Genomic DNA, 24804 nt, shown 5'->3' on the forward strand with positions numbered 1-24804 from the left:
AACTTCTAAAGAGATTAAAGGTGAACTTCAAGCTCAAGAAACATCAGTGTCAAATCGCACCATCCGACGTTGTTTGAGCCGTTGAGTGGCCCCAAGCTAATAAGGAGGAGGAGTGGCTCCAGTTTGATGAAGATGCCGACACCATTTTGAAAGCAACCACCAACAGGGAACCTTATCGCCGCCTCAAGATGATGACTACGATCATCATCAGCCTTGCCGCAGAGAGGTTTGGGTTAGAGGAGAGGTGTACAGCCAAGCCACCCTACACGATGAATCTAGTAAAATCCATCAGCTCCGACAGGAGCTGAAGAGCTTGAGGCAGCAGTTCAAGGTAGGGAGTGTAGAGGAGAGGGGACCTCTGGTGGAGCTACGTACCATAATCCGCAAGAGGCTGATGATCCTGAGGAGGGCTGAGTGGCATAGGAGGAGGAGGAAGGAGAGATCCAGGAAGCAAGCTGCCTTCCTAGCAAATCCATTTGGGTTCACAAAACAGCTGCTAGGGCAGAAGCACAGTGGTGAACTCGCCTGCTCCAAGGCTGAGGTCGATCAGCACCTCAGAGAGACCTACAGCGACGTATGTAGAGAGCAATAACTGGGCCCCTGTAGGTCCCTGATTGATCCACCTGCACCAACGCTGGATTTCGATGGTCAAGTGCCCGGTTGGAGAGAGATCCAGGAGGTAGTCAAGAGGGCAAGTGCAAGCTCCGCTTCTGGGCCAAGTGGAGTACCTTACAAGGTATATAAGAATTGCCCCAGGCTACCCCATAGGCTCTGGAAGATCCTGAAGGTGATCTGGAGGAGGGGCAAGTTAGCGGACCAGTGGAGACAGGCAGAGGGTGTGTGGATCCCAAAGCAGGAAAGGTCTCAGAACATCAATCAGTTCCAAACCATCTCACTGCTAAGTGTTGAAGGGAAGATCCTCAGCATTGTCGCCAAGTGACTGACAGACTACCTCCTGAAAAACTACATCGACACCTCGGTCCAGAAAGGAGGGATTCCGAAGGTCTCTGGCTGTTTGGAGCACACAGGTGTGGTCACTCAGCTCAACAGGGAAGCCAGGGAGAACAAAGGTGACCCGGTTGTGCTGTGGTTGGACCTTGCCAACACCTATGGATCCATGCCGCACAAGCTGGTCGAAGAGGCACTAAACCAGTTCAGAGACCTCGTCCTGGACTACTATGCCAACTTCAGCCTGAGAGTCTCTTCCGGATCAACGACTTCTGAATAGCACAAACTTCAAAAAGGGATTATCACCGGTCGTACGATCCCAGCCATACTCTTTGCCCTCGCCCTGAACGTGAAGTCTGCAGAAGTCCAGTGCAGGGGGCCTCTCGCCAAGTCTGGAGTACAACAGCCACCCATTTGAGCCTTCATGTACGACTGACAGTGACAACCACATCTGTTCCGGGCTGCAGGTGGATCTTAAATGGACTCGAAGAGTTGATTTCCTGGGCTCGTATGAGGTTTAAACCGCGTAAATCGAGGTCGCTTGTACTGAAAAAAGGGAAGGTGACAGGTAAGTTCTGCTTCTCACTCGGCACCACCAAGGTACCATCACTCACAGAGGAACCGGTGAAGAGCCTGGGAAAGGTGTTCAACTGCAGCCTGAGAGATGCAGCCTCCCCACAAGCAACCAACCAAGAGCTGGAGACCTGGCTAGCTGTGGTGGACAAGTCTGGACCTCCCTAGCAAGTTCAAAGTCTGGATTTACCAGCATGGTATCCTTCCTCAGATCCTGTGGCCCCTCTTGGTCTACGAAGTCCTCATTTCAACAGTGGAAAGCTTTAAGATGAGGGTCAGCAGGTTTCTCCGCAGGTGGCTGGGGTTGCTACGAAGCCTGAGTAGTATCGCCCTGAACGGGCGGAACAATAAGCTCAATCTCCCTTTCAGCAGCCTGAGTGAGGAATTCATGGTCACTCGGTCGAGCCCAGTGACCCAAAGGTCGCCCAGGCAGGGATCAAGGTTAGGACAGGACGTAAGTGGAGAGCTTCTGAGACTGTGGGAATTGCAGAGTCGAGGCTACGGCAGAGGGTGCTGATGGGCAAAGTAGCACAGGGAAGAGCGGATTTAGGCACCACCTCGCTATGGTAGGGCTCAGGGGAAAGAGAGGAGGTCACTGATCCTTGAGGAGGTGTGAGCTGGAGTAGGGGAGAAGCGGGTCATCCAGATTGTGGGAATGAGGCAGCAGGGAGCCTGAACAAGATGGGAGCAAGCTGTGGAGTGCAAGGTCACATGGACCGAGCTGTGAAAAGCTGAACCCCATTGCATAAAATTCTTGATCAGGCAGTCTACGATGTGCTGCCTATTCCATCTAACCTCTTTACCTGGGGGAAGGTGGAGACACCAGCTTGCACCTTCTGCCAGAAAAGAGGAACCCTGGAGCACATCCTAAGCTGCTGTCCGAGAGCCCTGGGTGAAGGGCGCTGCCGCTGGAGACATGACCAAGTCCTGAAGGCCGTAGCGGATGCTCTCTGCAGTGGAATCAGCCACAGCAAGAGCCTTCGCCCAGTAGGAACACCATCACTTTTGTCAGAGCTGGGGAGAAGCCTGCAGTGGCGTCCCGAAATACCTCCCCTGGTCTGTTGGTGACGGCACGTGATTGGGAGCTTAAAGTTGACTTGTGGAAGAAGCTGAAGTTCCAAGAAGTGGTTGCCAAGACAACATCAAGACCAGACATATGGCATCATGGTGGTTGTGGATCAAGAAGGGAGAGGTGTGGCAAGTAGGGTAGCGCTACCTGGACACAACCTGGGGCTTGATCAACACTGGCTGGGTCGCCTGGAGGAGGGGGTCTGATTGTTGAAAGACCCGAAACCCCCTGTGAATCCAGGTTACATCACTGATGATGTGTCCAGGGGCACCATAAGGTGTATCTAAGAACTGAGCCAAAGTGGACTTAATGGGAGACGACCAAGGAGGACACCATTGTTGAAAACAAATCGTAAAAAAGCCAGATTGGAATTTGCCAAGCTACATGTTAACAAGCCACAACACTTCTGGGAGAATGTGCTATGAACAGATGAGACAAAAATTTAACTTTTTGCCAAGGCACATCAGCTCTATGTTTACAGACGGAAAACTGAAGCATATCAAGAAAAGAACACTGTCCCTACTGTGAAACATGGAGGAGGCTCTGTTATGTTCTGGGGCTGCTTTGCTGCAACTAGCTCAGGGTGTCTTGAATCTGTGCAGGTACAATGAAATCTCAAGACTATCAAGGGATTCTAGAGCGAATGTGCTGGCCAGTGTCAGAAAGCTTGGTCTCAGTCGCAGGTCATAGGTCTTGCAACAGGACAATGACCCAAAACACAGCTAAAAACACCCAAGAATGGCTAAGAGGAAAACATTGGACTATTCTAAAGTGGCCTTCTATGAGCCCTGGCCTAAATCCTATTGAGCATCTTTGGAAGGAGCTGAAACAAGCTGTCTGGAAAAGGCACCCTTCAAACCTGAGACAACTGGAGCAGTTTGCTTATGAGGAGTGGACCAAAATACCTGCTGAGAGGTGCAGAAGTCTCATTGACAGGTTGTGCAACAAAATATTAAGTTAAGGGCACCATTAATTTTGTCCAGGCTTGTTTCATGAGTTTATTTTTTTTAAATAATTCTGTTAAAGCACAGTTGAAAAGCAATGTCTGACTTTCATTGGTTAAATTTCATAGAATTTGTATTTATTATTACTTTTGTCAGATTTAAGTTATTTCTGTGACCATTGTGAGTTTTTCTTTCATTAACCGAAGGGTACCAAGAATTTTGTCTATGTGTGTAGTACCAAGATTATCAAAACCTTAATTTAGGCCAGTTGTGAGAAGTTGTGAGACACACAAGCCATTTTAGTGCCAGTCACACACACACTTAAAGTTCTCAGGAAATCAGGAGGCATGCAGCCTGCATCAACACACAGAACCAACCAGGGAAAACTGCCATTTGGTATTTACATAAATGCATCAGTATCAGTCAACATACAGTGTGTGCAGAATTATTAGGCAAATGAGTATTTTGATCACATCATCCTCTTTATGCATGTTGTTCTACTCCAACCGGTACAGGCTTGAAAGCCTACTACCAATTAAGCATATCAGGTGATGTGCATCTCTGTAATGAGAAGGGGTGTGGTCTAATGACATCAACACCCTATATCAGGTGTGCAAAATTATTAGGCAACTTCCATTCCTTTGGCAAAATGGGTCAGAAGAGAGATTTGATGGACTCTGAAAAGTCAAAAATAGTGAGATGTCTTGCAGAGGGATGCAGCACTCTTAAAATTGCCAAGCTTTTGAGGCGTGATCAAACAATCAAGCTTTTCATTCAAAATAGTCAACAGGGTCGCAAGAAGCGTGTTGAAAAAACAAGGTGCAAAATAACTGCCCATGAACTGAGGAAAATCAAGCGTGAAGCTGCCAAGATGCCATTGGCCACCAGTTTTGCCATATTTCAGAGCTGCAACATCACTGGAGTGCCAAGAAGCACAAGGTGTGCAATACTCAGGGACATGGCCAAGGTAAGGAAGGCTGAAAAACGACCACCACTGAACAAGACACACAAGATAAAACGTCAAGACTGGGCCAAGAAATATCATAAGACTGATTTTTCTAAGGTTTTATGGACTGATGAAATGAGAGTGAGTCTTGATGGGCCAGATGGATGGACCCGTGGATGGATCAGTACAGGGCAGAGAGCTCCACTCCGACTCAGACGCCAGCAAGGTGGAGGTGGGATACTGGTATGGGCTGGTATCATCAAAGATGAGCTTGTGGGACCTTTTCGGGTTGAGGATGGAGTCAAGCTCAACTCCCAGTCCTGCTGCCAGTTTCTGGAAGATACCTTCTTCAAGCAGTGGTACAGGAAGAAGTCAGCATCGTTCAAGAAAAACATGATTTTCATGCAGGACAATGCTCTATCACACGCATCAACTACTCCACTGCGTGGCTGGCCAGAAAAGGTCTAAAAGAAGAAAAAATAATGACATGGCTCCCTTGTTCACCTGATCTTAACCCCATAGAGAACCTGTGGTCCCTCATCAAATGTGAGATCTACAGGGAGGGAAAACAGTACACCTCTCTGAACAGTGTCTGGGAGGCTGTGGTTGCTGCTGCACGCAATGTTGATCGTGAACAGATCAAGATACTGACAGAATCTATGGATGGCAGGCTTTTAAGTGTCCTCGCAAAGAAAGGTGGTTATATTGGTCACTGATTTGTTTTTGTTTTGTTTTTGACTGCCAGAAATGTATATTTGTAAATTTTGAGTTGTTATATTGGTTTCCCTGGTGAAAATAAATAAGTGAAATGGGTATATATTTGGTTTTTGTTAAGTTGCCTAATAATTATGCACAGTAATAGTCACCTGCACACACTTCCAAAAATATTCAGCTTTGATATTTATGAGTCTTTTGTGTTCATTGCGAACATAGTTGTTGTTCTATAATAAAATTAATCCTCAAAAATACAACTTGCCAAATAATTCTGCACACCCTGTACATAAGGATCAGTATGTTGGCATTTACACCTCTTGCAGAAAAAGGATTTCCTTACTCTCACTAAAAATGAGAGAAAGACCATCTTATCAGATCCTGGAGCAGCAATTGGGCGGGGCAATCTGGAGAAAATATAAATTCATGTGTCAGTGAGTCTCCATAAAATGTATTTAAAGGGCTCAAGTAAAATATTATTTTCCATCTTGTTTTTATTTATTTATTTATCTATTTTTTTGTCAAAAGTGTGTCAACCAGTGTTGGATAACTGAGAACAGGTTGTTGCCACCAGCTCACTAAACATGTTGTCTTTCTAAATTGTGAAAACAACACAGGGTTAGTAAACACGTGGATCAGTAGCAAGCAGATAATTCATTGCAGTGTGTGTGTGTGTGTTCATATGTATATGTGTGTCTCTTTTTACAGCTGTGAACTAGTCTTGTGTGTATGAAATGTGTAGAAATTTTTCTTCTGTTTACTTTTGGCCCCTTCTCTTTATAAAAGATGTAGATTTGTATTAACAGAGTTTTGCATCAAGTCATTAACTATTTGTGGTATGAAATCAGAACAGTCTCACCATCATCGTGTCAACTGGTCACATGACTGCTTCCATCTCTGAGTCAGCTCTGCCGTGGATCAGTCAGATGGCAAACTGCCTTGTTGATATCATGGCCAATGACCCTTTTCACCACATGGATGTTTTTTCTCTGGTCAGTAGAACTGGGTGGTTTTTCAACCTCAGGCCTCCAGTACCTACCTCTCCATGCCATGCCACCTCAGAGCTGGGCTACAGAGCTAACACTTGGTTTCTTGTCCCAGTTTGTCCTTGAGCTTTGGTTTTGTCCTCTGAATAGATGATGGTTGGAAGATGGTGGTGATAGATTTTCATCCTTTTTTGTTTTATTAGTGGGTCTCTGCTGACTTTATTCTTACGGAGGAGCTGAGTCGACTTGAACGATATGCAGCCCATGAAGAGTTTCAGGATGAGGTGTCTCAGCTCAGACAGACACGAGAGAGGGAGGAGAAAGAAAAAAGGAAGTAGTGTTAATAGTTATCCCACAGAGTGTGTGTAGCTGTGTGTCTGAGAAAAGTTGCAAGTGTTTTCGCTAAAAGATTTGCAAAAACAAAAAAAAAATCTTCAGATGTATGCGTGTATAAGCAAAAAGCATTCTTCATTGCAAGTAAAGTGTCAATTTTTTAGAGAAACTTGGATTTTTTTATTTACCTATTTTATATTATCTGGATCTTTTTCATGCATAAATTTAGCATTTCCTTCTAATTTAGTTTTTACTGACACAGGTACCTTTTTAATTCTTCATGAGATTTCTAACAACCTATTCAACTTTTCAACAGAGCTTCGTTACCACCAGCAAAGTGTCCACTCTTTCCACTGCTTTGGAATGTGAGAGTCTCCAGTCATACACACTCTCACACTCTCTATTTGCCTTTTCTTTGTTCTCTTCCTTTCCTTTTTATTTTATTTTATTTTATTTTATTATTTTTCTTATTTTATGTTTTTATAGTGCACCTATTTTATAATTTTTTTGCCATTCCCCCTGCCTATTTTTTTTTCTTTTGTCCTTCCTCTGTAATTTCCCCTAGTTCCTGCCTGCAGTTTCTCTTTTTCACTCTGCAGTTTCCTCTGAGCGCTGTCTCTAACGTGCTGGCCTGGAGTTGATCTTTTAGAACCTACTCACTCTTGTTCAGACGTTATTTTTTAAAACCCACTAGCTCGGGTTTCCTCTAATTGTAAGGTTTTCTTCACAGTGACCCAGTCACACAACCTTATTTTTATCACAAAATTTGTACTCAACTGCTCCCGTTTCTCGCTTTGTTGAAGGCGAATTTCCCTTCACTGTCCTTTGCCAGATTCAGAACCCCAGATAACTGGCCTTTCTATTCACCTAACATCGAGGTAGAGGTCTTTTACAGGTCCCAGACCTGGCTGCGCAGTCTTCAGTCTCTCTGTGATTCCACACCAGCTTCAGACGGGTATTTGGGATCCGAATCGAAGGACCAAATATGTTAGGAAAATCCTTCCCAACACCAAGCACTGCAAAGCTAAACAAGAAAGAACACAGAGCAGTACTTCATGTATACAATTTTACTTGCAAGGAGTGTATGCACCACACACTGAGTTGCTTCATACATTACAGGCATTATAAAGGGAGGTTCACAAAGTCCTTCCCTCGTACATCAGACACTTCAGAATTACACAAGTCTCAGGTTACAGTATTTTTCCACTAAAGATAAGACATGAAAAATAAGAAGCATGAGTAGGTTAGTGTCCGGTCTCCTCCTGGTACAATCATGTCCTTTTATCTCGTCCATGGCCTTGACTTTCTGTTTCTTCAGACTCAAGCATAAACCAGCACACACATGCACAAAGAATGCTGCTGAGTACTTTTTCTAAATCTTAATGATTCAATTGGTTCAGAGTAGATACAGAGTAAATACAAAGTTAATTCTGAAAACATAATGAGTAAATGATTGGTTCAAAGTATAATAATAAATCATTAATAAAATCACAAATATAATAAACATAATGATAATCCATATGATTTTCCTAACACCACCAAAAACCATAAACTTGATTTTGTCTTAATGGAAATTTAAAAAATTACTAGCCATCCATGCCTTTATGTCATGGAGACATTGAAGAAGTAAAGATTAAATGAAGGGGCAGAGCACATGCCTGCAGACAGAGCTGAACGGATCCATCGTGTGTGGATGTTCCAGCTTCTAGAATAACCCTTATCTAAATGTAATCACCTTACTGAACACTATCATGAACCTGGAACTGTTGATCTGATGGAGGCTGAAGTGTAATTTGATTATGAAATGTCATAATAAGATAATCTGTAGCAAGTCATTAGATCTCAAAGTTGAACAAAATTCTCTAGCGTCAGTAATTTAGATCCAACAGAATCGGCTACCAGCTCCTCAAAGGTGGAACATGTTCTAATTATGCACTTAAAGTATGAACATTTAGTTTGGAGTTAAAAACGTCAGAGGGTCATCAACAGATATTTATACATGAGGGAGGCCTGGATTCAAATCTCGAAACTTTTAAAAAAGTGTCGACACATCCTGATATTTTTAGCAATAGTCAGAAAATCTTTTTAGTGATGAATAAATTTTTTTACAGGAAGATGGAGAGGAGTGGTGTCTCTGAGGAGCAGCAGCCGTCATGCTGTCCTTTGTGTCGGGGCGTCCTGAAGGATCCAGTCTCTACCAGCTGTGGACACTGGTTCTGCAGACACTGCATCAGCTCATACTGGGACCAGTCTGCTTCACTGGGAAGTTTCTACTGTCCCCAGTGCGGTAAAACATCCAGCCAAGGTAGAACCAAACATTTATCTTCTGATTGACTTTCTGAAAACCAGACATGTTTTTAAAGATTTAATAATGTAATTTAGCTTTTATTCCTTCTTATTTCCAGCAGATGTTGGTCTGCAGGAGGTTTTAGATGAACATAAAATCAGTCTGAGGAGGAGATGTGAACATGTGACTGAAGGAACTGATGGAACAGGAAGTAGAACCCTCCTCAACAGGATCTACACTGAGCTCTTCATCACAGAGGGACAGAGTGAAGAGGTTAATACCCAACATGAGGTGAGGCAGCTGGAGACCGCTTCCAAGATCAACACCCTCCATGACACTCCAATCAGGTGCCACGACATCTTTAAAGCCTTACCTGACCAACAAGGACCAATCAGAGTGGTTCTGACCAACGGCGTCGCTGGTGTTGGAAAAACCTTCTCAGTGCAGAAGTTCACTCTGGACTGGGCAGAGGGCTTGGAGAACCAAGATGTCAGTGTGGTGGTTCTGCTTTCATTCAGGGAGCTGAACTTGATCAGAGATGATCAGTACAGTCTTCTCCAGCTGCTCCATGTTTTCCATCCAACATTACAGAAGATCCCAGCAGAGCAGCTGGCTGTCTGGAAACTTCTCTTCATCTTTGATGGTCTGGATGAAAGCAGACTTTCTCTGGACTTCAACAACACTGAGGTTGTTTCTGATGTCACACAGAAGTCTTCAGTCAACGTGCTGCTGACAAACCTCATCAAGGGGAATCTGCTGCCCTCGGCTCTCATCTGGATCACTTCTAGACCTGCAGCAGCCAATCAGATCCCTCCTACATGTGTTGACAGGGTAACAGAAGTACGAGGCTTCACTGATGTCCAGAAGGAGGAGTACTTCAGGAGGAGATTCAGTAATGAAGAGATGTCCAGCAGAATCATCTCCCACATGAAGACATCCCGGAGCCTCCATATCATGTGTGGAATCCCAGTCTTCTGCTGGATCACTGCTACAGTTCTGGAGCACATGTTGACCACAGAGCAGAGAGGAGAGCTGCCCAAGACCATGACGGACATGTACTCACACTTCCTGATGGTCCAGACAAAGAGGAAGAAGAACAAGTACCATGAGGGACATGAGACGAGTCCACAAGAGCTGATGGAGGCTGACAGGGAAGTTCTTCTGAAGCTGGGGAGGCTGGCGTTTGAACATCTGGAGAAAGGACACATCATGTTCTACCAAGAAGACCTGGAGCAGTGTGGTCTGGATGTTACAGAGGCCTCGGTGTTCTCAGGAGTTTGTACTGAGATCTTCAGAAAAGAGTGTGTGATCTTCCAGAAACCAGTTTACTGCTTCGTTCATCTGAGTGTTCAGGAGTTTCTGGCTGCAGTCTACATGATGCACAGTTACATCAACAAGAACACAGAGGTGCTGAAGATCCTCCTGGGTCAATACTACAGCTACTCATCTTTGGATGAACTCCTAGATAGAGTCATAGATGTTTCCACTAAAAGTAAAAATGGCCACCTGGACCTGTTCACTCGCTTCCTTCATGGCCTCTCTCTGCAGTCCAACCAGAGACTCTTAGCAGGCCTGTTGGGTCAGACAGAGAACAGTCCAGAAACCATCCAAAAAGTCATCAGTAATTTAAAAAGTAAAGACAGAGCCAGTACTGATCTATGTCCTGACAGAAGCATCAACATCTTCCACTGTCTGATGGAGATAAATGACCTCTCAGTTTATCAGGAGATTCAAGAGTTCATGAAGTCAGAGAACAGATCAGAGAAGAAGCTCTCAGAAATCCAATGTTCAGCTCTGGCCTACATGCTGCAGATGTCAGAGGAGGTTCTGGATGAGCTGGACCTGGAGAAATACAACACAACAGAATGGGGACGACATAGACTGATCCCAGTTGTGAGGAACTGCAGGAAGGTTCGGTGAGTCTATGTTAACTGACATCATCAGAAACCATAGATTAGTTTTTCCAAATATACATAATACGAAACTACTCTTATTGTCTTCTAAATGTAAATCTTTAAGTTAAATTATTTTTTTATTTACCTTGGGCCATTTGAAGATCACAAGCTTGTTAACACATGCATTTTTTTTATATTTAATGTTAGTTTTCTACAATATAGATGAGTCACTTTACTGCAGAAATTAAACTTTTAGCACCATGAGGAAACTGAGCGAGGGGAAAGTTACAGCCAATATTAATGAAGACACATAAGGCAAGGCAAATTTATTTGTATAGCACATTTCATGTACAAGACCATTCAAAGTGCTTTACATAAAACATGAAAAGCATTATATCAGAAAGCAAAACAAGTGCATTAAAAAACCAAAACAAAACAAAAAAAAACAACAGCTAAAATAAAATAGATAAAATGCAAGAACTAAAGTTTCAATGTGGGGAAAGACAGTATTAAATCATGACGCGTTTAATGATTCCAGCTGAAAAGAAACAGATGCGGATCTGAAAATAAAAACTATTGAAATGCAGCAGAGAACAGGTTTAATCTAGATTTGTGTTTCAGCTGATCTGGGAGTTTGTTCCAGACATGTGAAGCATAGAAGCTGAATGCAGCTTCTCCATGTCTGGTTCTGACTCTAAGAACTTATAAGAAACTGGATCCAGATGACCTGAGGGTTCAGGTAGGTTCATACTGGGTCAAGAGGTCACTGATGTATTTTGGTCCTAAACCATTCAGAGCTTTAAAGATCAGCAGCAGAACTTTAAAGTCTATTCTCTGATGAACAGGCAGCCAGTGTAAAATCCTCAGAGCTGGACTGATGTGGTCCACCTTCTTGGTCTTAGTGAGGACTCAAGCAGCAGAGTTCTGAATATGCTGCAGGTGTCTAATTGATTTTTTAGGTAGTGTTACAAACCCTCATGTCTAGGGGAGAAAAGGCTAGTAACAAAGCAGGCCGGAGTCAGTACTGAAAATGAAATATTTATTAACAAGATGTATAAACCTAAACACAATTTCCAATAACCCAAAAAGAAAATAACAAAAAAGGGTTCAATATTTAGTAACAGCAAGTGTCCTACAAAAGGAATTTTACTATAACCGGCAGTAACTTAAAACTTGTTTAAACAAAAGTAAACTTAACAAAAGGTGCCCACACTTGCAATTTACACAAGTAATACAAAAACAAAATATCTACCAGGTAAATTCTGAGATTTCAAAAGTTTCACAGATGGTGATCAATCCAAATGGAGGAGGGAGGAGTCTCGGGTGCAGATCCCACAGCCAATCATTGTGTTGCTCCAGCTCAGCAGCATTTACATTGATGGCTGCAGGCTGACAAGCCTCGGGCCGTAACAGGGTAGCACTGTTACAATAATCAAGCCGACTAAAGATGAAAACATGTTTTTCCAGGTCTTGCTGAGAAATCAGATCTTTTACACTTCATATATTCTTAAGGTGATAGTAGGCTGATTTTATGATACCCCTAATGTGTTTCTCAAAGTTTAGGTCTGAGTCCATCAATACACCCAAATTTCTGGCCTGGTTGGTGGTTTTTAGGTGTATAGACTGAAGCTCTGTGATGATCTTTAATCGTTTCTCCTTGGCACCAAAGACAATCACCTCAGTTTTGTTTTGGTTTAACTAAAGTTTAGACACATCCAGTCTTTAATCTCCTCAATGTATTTACCAACAGCCTCTATGGGGCCTCGGTCTCCTGGTGACATTGTAGTATATATCCGTGTGTCATCTGCGTAGCTATGGTAACTAATTTTGTTGTTATTTGTGACCTGTGCCAGTGGGAGCATGTAGATGTTAAAGAGAAGAGGCCCCAGGATGAAACCTTGGGGAACTCCACATTCTTGTCTGCTCAGATGTAAAGTTACCTATTGACACAAACTACTTTCTATTCTCTAAATAAGTTTTAAACCAGTGTAGCTCAGCGCCAGAGAGGCCCACCCAGTTCTCCAGTCGTTTAAGCAATATATTTTGGTCGACTGTATCAAATGCAGTCCTCAGTCTTACTGGACCTCAGTAAGACTAAAACTGACATTTTTCCATCATCTGTATTCAAACATATGTCATTAATGACTTTGGTCAGAGCATCTCAGTGCTGCGGTGCTGTCTAAAACCTGACTGGAAGAAATCATAGCAGTTGTTTTGTGTTAAAAAAATAGTTTAGTTGACGAAAAACGGCTTTTTTGATGATCTTACTTAGAAAAGGAAGATTTGAGATCGGGCTGTAGTTGCTCATTTGTGTCTTGTCTAGATTGTCCCTTTTTAGCAGACGCTTGATTACAGCTGTTTTTAAAAGTTCTGGGAAGACAACCAAAATTAAAGACAAGTTCACAATCTGTAACAGATCTGGCTCCAGAGTCTTTGAGCCTTTTTTGAAGAAACCTGTGGGCAGGATGTCCAAACAGCAAGAGGAGTTCAGCTGACATAAGATGTCCCCCAGATCTTTGCTGTTAATGGGATTAAACCGGTAATGTTGTTTTAACTGGTTTTCAATGGACATGGTATGTCTGTTGAACCTGCTGTTGATGAACCACCTGCTTGTCTGATATTCTGGATTTTTTCTGTGAAGAATTTGACAAACTCATTGCAGGCCTTGGTGGAATTAAGTTCAGGTGCTACTGATACAGGAGGGTTTGTTAACCTGTCAACAATAGTGAATAAGAACCGAGCATTGTGACATATTTTGCTAATAGTGTCTGAGAAATAGGACTTCCTTGCATTCCTCAGGTGTAAATTATAAGAGTGAAGTTTCTCTTTATGCATGTCATAATGAACCTGTAGGTTTGTTTTTCCTCCGTCTGCGCTTGGCTTTCCGACACTCTTTGTTAATTTCTAACAAGTGTGGAATTTCTCCATGGAGACTTTTTCTTTCCAGAGACAACCTTCACCTTAATAGGAGCAATAACAGCCATAATATTTAACATTTTAGCATTAAAACTAGTGAAAAGCTCATTGGCTGAACTCCCTGATAGGGCAGGTGTTAAAGAGAAGACCTGGTTATACACCCCACTCGTGTTTTCAGTTATACATCGTGTTACGGGCACCACTCATTGCAGACAGCTGGGGCTCATTTGGTATGCAAATGCCACGCCCTGATGTCTGTTTGGAGTTGCTGGTTCAGGCGCGCCCCGGTCTCCTCCCCGCTGATTGGCTAACTGCCCAGCCAATCATATTGCAGCTTGCTGGAATCCCAGAAATAAAACCCTGCTGCTGAGATCATTCTGAAGGGGGAGAAGCTGGACAGCTCAGGCTGCTTCCCCTCACCTTGGCAGAATTACGGTGGCGTTGCTAGTCTGCGTGTTTACTGTGCTTAAATGGTAGCCTTTTTGTGTCATAGACTATTTCGTGGTTTCAGCAGGGCTAAACCCTGGCTGTTTGTGTTTTCCCTTGTGGGAATAAATTGTAGTCTCGTTTTGGTCAGGCTTTACCTTCGTGTAACACACAGCTTGTTTTGGCTTCTCTTTGAGTTAGTGTTAGTTTGTGTTCTGCCTTTTGATTTACCCTTGGTGTTAAACTTTTGTTTGTGTCGTGTTGGGATAGTTTAGGCTGTTTGTTGGTGATTGTGTTCACTTTAGATTATTGGAACAACTGCACTTTTGTTATTTAGTTAAGTTCGCCGGTTTCAGTGCACCATTTTGTTTATCTTAGTTTGGTTTACCTGGCAGCTTTTCAGTATAGGTTTAATAATAACATTTTGACGTTTCTTTCAGAAGTTTCTCTAACCCCAACACTGGATTATGTTTGACACCTAGTTTTAATCTTTATTTTACACTCACCACAGTAAAAGCTGCTTGGTTTCACTTTAACACCTGTCCATAGCATTCCTTTTTGTTACTCCCTCCCACAACCCTAGAGTGGGACGTAACACACCATTTTGTGATCATCTATTGAGACATTTGTGTAAACAGGAACTCTACACTCAAAGAAAACAGTAATGATCAGACAGGCCCACATCACACACAGTAACCTTGGAAACGTCCAAACCCTTCGAAATCAGTAAATCTAGAGCGTGTTCTTTAATGTGTGTGGGCTCTGTTATATGCTGAGTCAACCCAAAGTTGTTAAGACTGTTACTCAGGTCTTTAGTCCCTTTGTCCTGAACGTTGTCTACATGAATATTAAAATCACCAACAACAATTACAAAGTCAAAATCTACACAGATTGTAGCCAGCAGTTCACAAATTAGATCTTCTTTAGGTCTAGATTTTATTAAATATTGAACTGATTATTACAACTAAAGTGATCATCTAATGTAAAAAAAGTGAAGAAAAACTTGCCAATTATATAATTAATCAGCAGGTGTTTACTTTGAGTGATGCTGCTGTAGGACTTTTATCACTGCTGCACAAACACTCACACTTTAATGACGAAAGGAAAAAGCTGTTTTTATCCAGATCATCAGTTTTATCAGAGTTTCTTCATCAAAGTTGGCTGTTTAACTTCAGTTGCTACATCTGTTTTTTTGTTTTTGTAATTAATAATAATAAAAAAAAAGTTTGAATTCATAATTATGATCTCGAACATGGTAGAGATGTTTTAGAACAGCATGTAGAAGTACATTACTGCATTTACTGACCACTGGTCATCTGACGTTTAGCCAAGGTCATTAACAGTAAACATTTGTAAGCATTGGTTCTTTCTGTTGATACAATGTTTGTGTGATGAAAAACTTTAGGCATAGTCGTGGTGATTAATCGTGATAAATTCATTTGAAAGCTGTGAATTATCTGATTAAAAATTTTAATCGTTTCACAGCCCTAGTTATTTAAAAATAAGCTTTCAACTGAAGAGCCACATATTCAAAAGAAGTAAAATTTCCAAAAGTTAACTGCTTACAATGAAATAATTAATTAAATAAAACTGCAACCCCCCTTCCTCTCCTGTTCAGTCTGACCCATAGACTGTATATAAAAGATGGACGGAGCCTCCGTGAAGTCACACGTAGGATTCTGAAGAGAAAAAGTGAAGCTCGTTGGGCGGTTCCTACCATCACTCCCAGAAAATACAAAAATGGTGCTGCTCAGAGCTGCCTGTAGCTAAGACCTAACTGAACCAACTCGGCTCTAACTTGAGCTAACGAATGAAGGTAGATGGGCTAAAACTAAGGTGCACTGTTAGTCGCCTAAAAACTGTGTTTGTGTTACACTCTCCTTTATTGCCACGGATATTGGATACATGTCAATCAAAAAGGACACGGCTCTAAATATGCCGAATTTCAAGATTAAATAACATCCACATGAGTTAGAAAAAAATTCACCCCCCTCACAGTTGTCATGAAGGTAAACTTGACCTATTAATCCTAAAATGGATTTTTGTACCAGATGTTAAACATGTTTATTTCTGCTATGAAGTTGGTCATTTTAAAATGGGAGTCTATAGGGCTTTGCTCTGTTTTGGAGCCAGCCCCAAGCGGATGAGGGGTGAACTGCAATTTTATGCACTTGTGCATAGTCTTCACATTTCACCGCCGGAGGTTGCTAAAGTTGGAGTGGTTGATTTGATAAGAACAGCTGCACTGTTATTTTGGTCTAATAAAGTTTCAATTAAAAACGTAAAATCAAGGTTGTGCTCAGTTATAAAATCATTAATTAAAAATGTTTCCCTGCTAATGATTTAACATTTAATAAAGCTAACTTGATGGGTTTAGAATTGTTTGGGGCCACTCTGTGGCTCACAGGGTATGTTACCTCTACTTGGAAACCTTTTAGAAAGCAGTTCTGTGTTCTGACTGAGCTACATTTGTAATGAGTTGTCCCGGGGTACCTGGAAATTCAGCCACACACAATGATGGAGTTTTAAACAAGGAATGAGTTTGTTGAAACTGGGGAATGCAGGGCAGAATCTGGAAGCAGTCCAAAATAGAGTGGCGGCCAGTTCCTCAAACACTGTGGAGCACAGGTTCCAGACATGAATAGGGGAGATCCACAATCTAGAAGCGTAGTAAGCAGACAGGGTCATTTATAAAGAGGCACAGAGCAGACTACTTAGGGTCGGGCAGGGCTCAGTGGTCAGTCCAAACATGGGTCGAAATCCAGACAGGCAATGGGCAGGAAAAATCCGACGTGGAAACAGGTACAGGGAAATCCAGGAGACGTAGCGAGGTCAGTAACAGGAATCTGGAAACAAGAGACAAATGCTGGAAATCAACAAGGTGGGTAATGCTGACCATCTGGCCGGGAAACAGAGACAGGAGAGGGTTCAAGTAGGGCGGAGAGCAGGTGAAACTGGTGAGCAATCGGGGAAGCTCAGGTGAAGCAGATGAGCTTAATGAGGAATTGGATGTTCCTGCAGGGCAGTGATCATGACAACATTTCTCCTTCTGTTACCAAACAGTACAGATATCTTTTAACCTTCTAATAAACAGGGATCCAGCTGGTCCTGGGAAAAATCATGACTGCTGTTATCCACTCAGCCTGGACCCTCTACAGATCATACATCCGAAACATTAAGCTGGCAAGGTGGTACAGGAGGGGCTGGGTGCCCTCCCTTTAGCCGCTCTGGTGGGAGGTGTGTGGGGGAAATAAACATATTAGCCTGGGGGATATATCTGAGTCCAGCATCGACCCGCTCCATCATCTGCTTAGTAAATTTCAGGTGAGGAGAGGGGGGGAGAAATGGAGAGTAAGGAGGGCGATGACGTGTTGGGGGTTTGGTGGGGAGAAGGTTCAACCGTCCTAGTTCTTGGTGTTGTTGAGGGAATTGGGGGCAAATAAAGATCCTTCCTCTTGCCTCCACCGATGTCTCTGTTTTTCGAAGCTGAGTGGGGGCAGATGCAGCTCCTACTTTGGGTTTCCACTGGGTTTTGTTTGGTCTATCCTGTGGGATAACTCCTCCTGTATCTTCATCTTGGGACCGAATGCAGAGGGACGCAGAATGTGAAAAAGGTTGGAGGCGAACAATTTCAACCCTGACTTGTTAAAATTTTATCCCCTTGCCTTAAAAAGATACCTGCGTTCCCAAAAAATGTAAAAATGATTAATAAAATGCAGTTTGTTAGTTAAACATAAGTACCTAAAGACAAATTTACATAAAAACATGTGTTTTTTTTCATACATTAAATATCTCTAATTCAAAAACATATTTAAGATGTTCAGCTAATATTTTTTGCCCAAAAAACATTTGGGAACTAAAGTGATTTGTAAACAAAACCGATAGTAAAAGATGTAGGGGTTTCATTTATAAAACATGTGAAGGTCAGATGTCCATTATTCTTTGACATTATGTGTTGTCATCACATACATTGAATTTGTGTTTATTTCTACTAATTTCTACTAACAAATGTAATCTGTCTTTTGATTCCAGACTTGTAGGTTGTCGACTCTTTGACGCTCAGTGTGAAGTTGTTGCTTCAGCTCTGAAGGCCAACCCCTCCCATCTGACCGAGCTGGATCTCAGTCAAAATGACTTGAGGTACTCCGTTGTGGAGAAGCTGTTTGCTGGACTGGAGAGTCCGAATTGTAGACTGGAGACTCTAAGGTCAGCTCACTTGAGATGTTCTAGTGTCTTTTCTATGTGTCCTTCACCAATGTGTCAAAATTATTTTTGTTCCCTGTTTATTATAACAAGAGAGATTTTCTTTTGTATCCTCTCTCTTCTCTGAGATCTCTCCAGCCAGTAAAAGTCAGTCTTTTACCTCTTGTCTTATCTCTTAGTTCTCTCTTTTTGCTACTTTCTCTGATGAATTACCCTTTTGTGCCTTAGCTGAACCAGCCACCCTGTGTGGTAACTAATTTATGGAATTAATTGCGTTAATATTTTTAAAGCATGAAAAGCCCAATAATTTCTCTGTTTTGACTAGGGTTGCAAAATTCTGGGAATTTTCAAAGTTGGAAACTTTTTATAGGAATATATGGGAATATATGGGAATTAACCAGAAATTTACAAAATTTAGGTGTATTCGCTTAACAGGGAACTTAAGTATAGTTGAGGAAAATATATTGTAGCATAATCTTGGCTAAAACAACCAGATTTAATGCAAGCACAGTTGAATATCTTTGCCATTCAATCACATGCACACAGCACACTGCTTAGAACAGGGTTCTTCAGGCCACACAATGCACTGTGCATTCCTCCTTCACAAGAACTGGTGATTTCTTCAACCCCGGAGTTCTGAAGCCACACTTGAACTTGCAACTACATAAAGTCAACTAAGTTTTCATAATATTATGGGGTAAATCATCATGGGGTAAAGATCATCTTCAAATCTCTTTAGAGATTTTTCATGACAGTTTAAGAGCATACCAAAGGGGTGTTGAAACTGCCAAGTCCTGTTTTCTGTCTAATCGTATATTGACTAATTTTCATAAATCTAAAGTTTCATAAATCCTCATTTCCTTTTTAAAACTCTTAACTCAGTTTTAAATCCATGTGAGTCCAGTAGCATTGTACCCTCTCAAATGGTCTGTGATGAATTTCTTGCATCTTTTAGAAATAATATCGCTTCAATCCTCTATTTGTCCTTTTAACTTTGAACATTTTGAGCAGGTGTCTCTCTCACCTTTAACTCAGATTGTTAAAGATTTCAGGCATAGTCTTGAATAATGATTCATTTTTGAGCTGTGATTAATCTGATTAAAATTTTTATTAATTTGACAGCCCTATTTCTTTTATTACAATAGGTATATTTAATTAGATTTAATTTACTTGAGTTGAAAACAGCTCCCTTACATACCTGCAGTATGGCCAAACCTTTAGCTAAGATACCTTATACAACCGAGGTAGATGCTCTAATTTGTTCCCATGTGAGCCAGAATTAAAATACTCATGATCCAGTTACACCAGATCCTGGTGTGAAGCTGGTGTCAGTCTGCTCATTAAGTATTATCATGTCATAGATACAATCAGACGCCACAAGACCAGTGTAATAATTACTGATGTTGAGAGATCAAGTTGGAGAAAGCAACCATTTCAAATCCTGTCCACTCGTTATATAGCTACATCATTTTCATCATTTTCATGATTCACTATAGCTCATTTGTGAGTTTTAAAATGTACTAAATTGAGTTTAAACCATATTTAAAGATATGAATGCATTGTTTTTGAAAAAATAAAACCATCTGATGTACAGGCTCTGGATGCTCTAAATCAGGGGTAGCCAACGTGGGTCCTCGAGGGCACCAATCCGGCAGGTTTTCCAGATTTCCCTGCTCCAGCACACCTGACTCAAATTAAATGGATCCATCAGCCTATAAGGATCTCCACAATGACTTGTTAGTTTAAGTCAGGTGTGTTGAAGCACAGAAATCTGGAAAACCTGCTGGATTGGTGCCCTCGAGGACCGACGTTGGCTACCCCTGCTCTAAATTGTGTGAAAGTAGATTAGGATTAGCAAACACCGGATTTTCTGCCTCGAACGTTTCATGATTTACAATTTCTTTTTTGCTTTACTTCACCAGTGCTGAAAAGATCTCACTTCATTGTGCAGGATTGTCCAAAATGCAGAGAGCGAATCTGAAACAGAATCAGATTCAAGTGATGCAAGTGAGGCAGAGATGGATAAATTCGACACAGAAAAACTACCAACCTACTGACAGCCCAGCTAATTATGTGGCCCAAAACAAACACAATGCCATCTTCAGGGAGAGAGATCTCTCCCCGGTTGTGCCCCTCCCCAAGCCCCTCTCCTTCCCCGCCACCACACATCATACACACCACACATAGGGCACTGTGGGGTGGGTGGAGGCGGTGGATTTGGCTGGGGGGTCCCCATTGTGTGATTCCCCGGTGGACTCCTGCGACTGCCTGCCTCACTAGATTTTCATCACAACTGTGGACATGGTCTTGTCCCTGGGGTGCCTAACCTTGGTGTTGGGTTGGCGTGGTCCGTGGTGGTTTTGCCTGGGGCAGTCGGGTTCCTGGGCAGGGCTCTGCTTGGTGGAATGTGTGGCCCTTGGACCTGTGGGGTGCCTTCCCTCTGTGTGGCGCCTGCTGGGCCTGCTCACCGTCACCCTGTGCTGCCTAGTGCCCCTGCCCTGTCTTGCCGGGGGGCTCCAGTCTGGGGGCCCCTCTGCTCTGGTCTGAGTGGGCCGCTGCTCTGTCTGCTTTGGCCATCCTGGGCTTGGTGCTCTGTGGACCTGCTGGGCCTTTGGGGCCTCGGGCTCCCCCCGTCCCCTGCTGATGCTTCGGGGTGCGGCGTGATCACGGCCCCCTTGCAAACACACATTTCCTCTTGTTGCATGGCACGTGCATGCTCACAAACGTGGTCGTCTCTCCATCCTCTTCTGACTAGATGTTGCTGATGTTTGTGTTGATACATTTCTCTGCAGGTACGTTTGATGACTACTGTACTTTTTCATATCATCATTATCCTATTTTTCTTTATGTATCATGGAGTACTGTGGTAGTTTATATTGTTTTTTTGTGATGTGTTTTAGGCAGCCTAGATAACTGTTATTTCCATGTTTTAATCCTGTCCTTTTCTCCCTTTTTTCCCTCTTCCTCTATCTCGATGTCAGGTTTGGCACTGACATATAAAGACTAAAAAGAATAAGATTACAATAAAAATAATAAAAATATTATAATATTTTATATTAACATGTATATAAAATGTCTCCCTTGGTAGAGCAAATCTGCCAAGCAAAATATGACACACAGACCACCGTTCTATATGTTAGGATGCTGGACAGGACAGGGTAAAAAAGGAAAGAAAAAAAAAAAAGAAAAGAAAAGCATTCACACAGATAGGCAAATTAAGTAGCCCTCTGGTTCCTCAGAAGAAACCATCCTCAAGTGATGTGAATCCCCCACCCAGAAGGTCAGCAACCACCCCCCAGTAGATGTATGTAAAGACATGATTGGACATGTCCCAGAGAAGAAAAAGAGAGGACGGTACAGACACTGCCATAATGGTTACACAACCACACTGTGCAGCAAGTGCAACATTCGCCTGTGTTTCTCTGAGGAAAAAAGACTGTTATCAGTGATTATTATTATGCAAGTGAGTAGAGATTGGAAGAGATAAAAGTCATTCAGGAGTCCCCAAGCCAAGACCTTTTGTAACAAGTTTTGAATAATATTTTTATTAGTGAATCACTTTTCATAACTATATGAGTAATTATATAGTTATATATTGTGTAATTATTATTCACGATATATACTGTTATGGGGCTTAATAAACAATCAAGTCTGCAAATGAATGCCTCTGTATAGTTTTAATTTGTACAGTCAGAGTGAGTTGAAATAAAGACATTTTGTTTTCAACTGGGTCCAACATTGTATTATTAAGCATGTCCCTAAAAATTAAAAAATTTAAAACACATTCTTTTCTGCATCAGAGACCTCCTACAACATTTAACAGGTAAAAATCTTTTTTGCTAATTTATTTCTATATCTGGGTCTTACAGGGTGTATACGTGTAATAGGTATGTTCCTTGGTAACTAAAATGTTTGCATCAAACTTTTTTTTTAGTAAGATTTTTATGCCCTCATGGTGTTATTTCTAATTCAATAGTAGCGTAACAGGAAAGAGTGTCAGAGAGAGTGGGGAATGACATGCAGGGAAGGGTCCTAGGCTGGGACTTGAACCTGGACCAGCTGCTCTGAGGAGCTGTAGTCCTGTCCACAGTGTTCAGACTTGTTGAGGATGGCTGTGTCAAGCTCAGAGAGCCTTAGGTTTGCCCAAATGGCCACCAGTTTTTCCTCCTCACATTTGTGAGCCTGTTGCAAACCTTTGTGTGCATGTTAACGAACAGTGACCAGTTGCGCTCAGAGGCATCTGATGATGGTGGGATTTGGAGGATGATGGAGGCTACAGGTGCAAGGACCTCAGATCTACAAAGTCCCTTCCACCAGGTGGATGCAGATATGTGTTTGCATGACTGCCAGATTCCGTCCCTTTCCCAAAGGCCTTGCTTGGTTTGGTACTTTTCCAAACTGCCCAGAACTTTACCTGAATAGCATAGATATTAAAGTGTGCTTGCTATAAAATCTGGTTGTTTTAGCCTAAATTATGTAAAGTGTAACATATATACTTACCTAATAGATTTTCATTGTTTCACGCTGCATCTTTAATAAGAAAAGCTAAAACTGAAGAGATGTTACATGGACATATTGAAAGGATGTTAAAATAACAAGCATGTTATGTTTTCTTTTTTTTATTTCTTTTTTTTGGGGGGGGGGAATCTGCAGCTGCAAAAAGAGATGATTCAACATAACACGGTGACAAAGATGGAGATTATGGAGTGTAAATATTTAGTTAGACTTATATTTGTTTCTTTATTCAGATTGTGGAACTGCAGCTTGTCAGAGTCCCAGATTCTATCTCTGATCTCAGCTCTGAACTCCAACCCCTCCTATCTCAGACATCTGGACCTGAGTGAAAACCAGCTGCAGGATTCAGTAGTGATGGAGCTCTGTGGCTTTCTTAAAAATGCTGACTGTAGACTGAAGACTTTGAGGTTAGTTTCCTCTTTTATTTTGAACTGAGCCTCTTTCAACTCTATGCAAAACCTTTGGTCAACATTTAAATGAATATAGATATTTTTATACAGGTGGAGAGTCTATGTGAGACACATACTGACAGGGCTGATATGTCATTGTTTTATTTTTTTAGTAGTGCTAGCGGGCCCTGATCAGCATAGACAGAAGACTATCTCTTTAGAAGGATGTGTACTGCAAAAGAGATTAATATAAGTAAGGTTGGCTAAGCCTAAAGTCCGAATTTTCAGTGTCATGGTAGTTGTCTTTGAATTTTAACTTTATCAACCTGGTAACTAATGCTGTGCCTGCTTTCCAAAGGTAATGAGCAGACATACAAAACAAAGATTGTTTGCTGTAATCTTTGTTGTGGCAGCTTATCGTGCTGTTTTCTCCCTATTATGGCTGCTTCTTAACCATTTTAATTTCTATGTAAGCAGGGTTTGCTTAGTCTGCTGCTGCATCTTGGATTAGTTTTTTATACTTTAAAATAATGGTATGGTTTGTGTTGTTGATTATCTGAGGTTGGATTTGCCTAATTTCAAATCTTAATGAGATTAAAAATAAATAAATAAATAATGTTTTAATACATAAAACATAGATGTGATATGTTTATCTCTTTTTCATGGTTGCAAGTCGCAGAAAGTTCCCATCATGATAGGGCAAGTACTACTCTAAAGTAGCTGTAAAGATGTATCTTTTCAATCTATGAACTGCTCGAACTATGAATCAACCTGCTATCATTATAAGGCCAACGTCAGTCAAATGTCAGTTCTTCTTATGTTTTGGGAATACCATACCACCAACATTTTCATTGTCATGTTTTAATTCAGATTGATTTGCTGCAGTTTGTCAGAGGTCAGCTGTACTTCACTGGTATCAGCTCTGGAGTCCAGTGTCCCTTATCTGACTGAACTGGACCTGAGTAAGAACTACAACCTCGGCGACTCAGGAGTGAAGCAGCTTTTTGAAAAACTAAAAAGTCCAAACTGTAGCGTGGAGACTCTGAGGTCTGTTTACTGACTTATCACATTGTAGTTTTTCTCTAATTGACAAATTCAGATACATTAATGTACTTTTTTGGCATTTATACGTGTTTGCTTTTTATAAGAAAACAAGATTAATACTCTGAGAAAAGATTTCCTGGGCTTTTTGCCACAATAAATGTTCTTTTTGGGTCCATTAAATGTTAACCACAGGAGAGAAGAAGTTTTTATTTTTTACTCCCTTGATCTCAAAAAAGGTTAACATTAAAGGTCCCATATTATACACTTTATTCCCAATCTGAGACCATTCATTAATATCTAAATGAAATATTTCCGCCATGGTATGGACAAATCGACCCTCAGTTTGAGTGCAGCGGCTTCTCTTCACCTCCCTCTTTTTAGCAGCTTCAGAAATGTGCCGTTTATGGTGGGCGGAACCCTGGTGGAGCAGCTCAGCTGTTGGCTCCGCCCATCACATCGCCCGTGATGAGGTGATTGACAGGTTAATATATTTTCAAGCTATCAGACTAATAAGGCCGAAACGATAAAATAACTGCCAGCTCTTACCTCTCCAGCTGTGTCACGGACAGTTGGTATTGAACCTGGCTTCAGCTTCAAACGGTTGGCGAAGCCTGCTTTC

At 41.8% G+C, this 24804-nt stretch overlaps 1 protein-coding gene and 1 pseudogene across 3 annotated transcripts in view; both read left to right on the plus strand.

The window, feature by feature from the left end:
• The window catches only part of LOC121628730 (NACHT, LRR and PYD domains-containing protein 12-like), a 354419-nt gene that overhangs the window by 3884 nt on the left and 325731 nt on the right, over positions 1-24804 (plus strand). For all 3 annotated transcript variants that reach the window (XR_006008234.1, XM_041968025.1, XM_041968026.1), the window contains exons 2-6: positions 8622-8815; positions 8916-10713; positions 18067-18240; positions 22986-23159; positions 24012-24188. Coding sequence is in view for 2 of the 3 variants with exons in the window: in XM_041968025.1 (XP_041823959.1) it covers positions 8626-8815; positions 8916-10713; positions 18067-18240; positions 22986-23159; positions 24012-24188 (2513 nt within the window). In the remaining variant the exon portion in view is untranslated. The remainder of the gene's footprint in view (positions 1-8621; positions 8816-8915; positions 10714-18066; positions 18241-22985; positions 23160-24011; positions 24189-24804) is intronic.
• LOC121629260 lies at positions 174-2726 on the plus strand (annotated as a pseudogene).

The sequence above is a fragment of the Melanotaenia boesemani genome, chromosome 18 (genome assembly GCF_017639745.1).
Source record: "Melanotaenia boesemani isolate fMelBoe1 chromosome 18, fMelBoe1.pri, whole genome shotgun sequence".
Lineage (NCBI taxonomy): Eukaryota > Metazoa > Chordata > Actinopteri > Atheriniformes > Melanotaeniidae > Melanotaenia > Melanotaenia boesemani.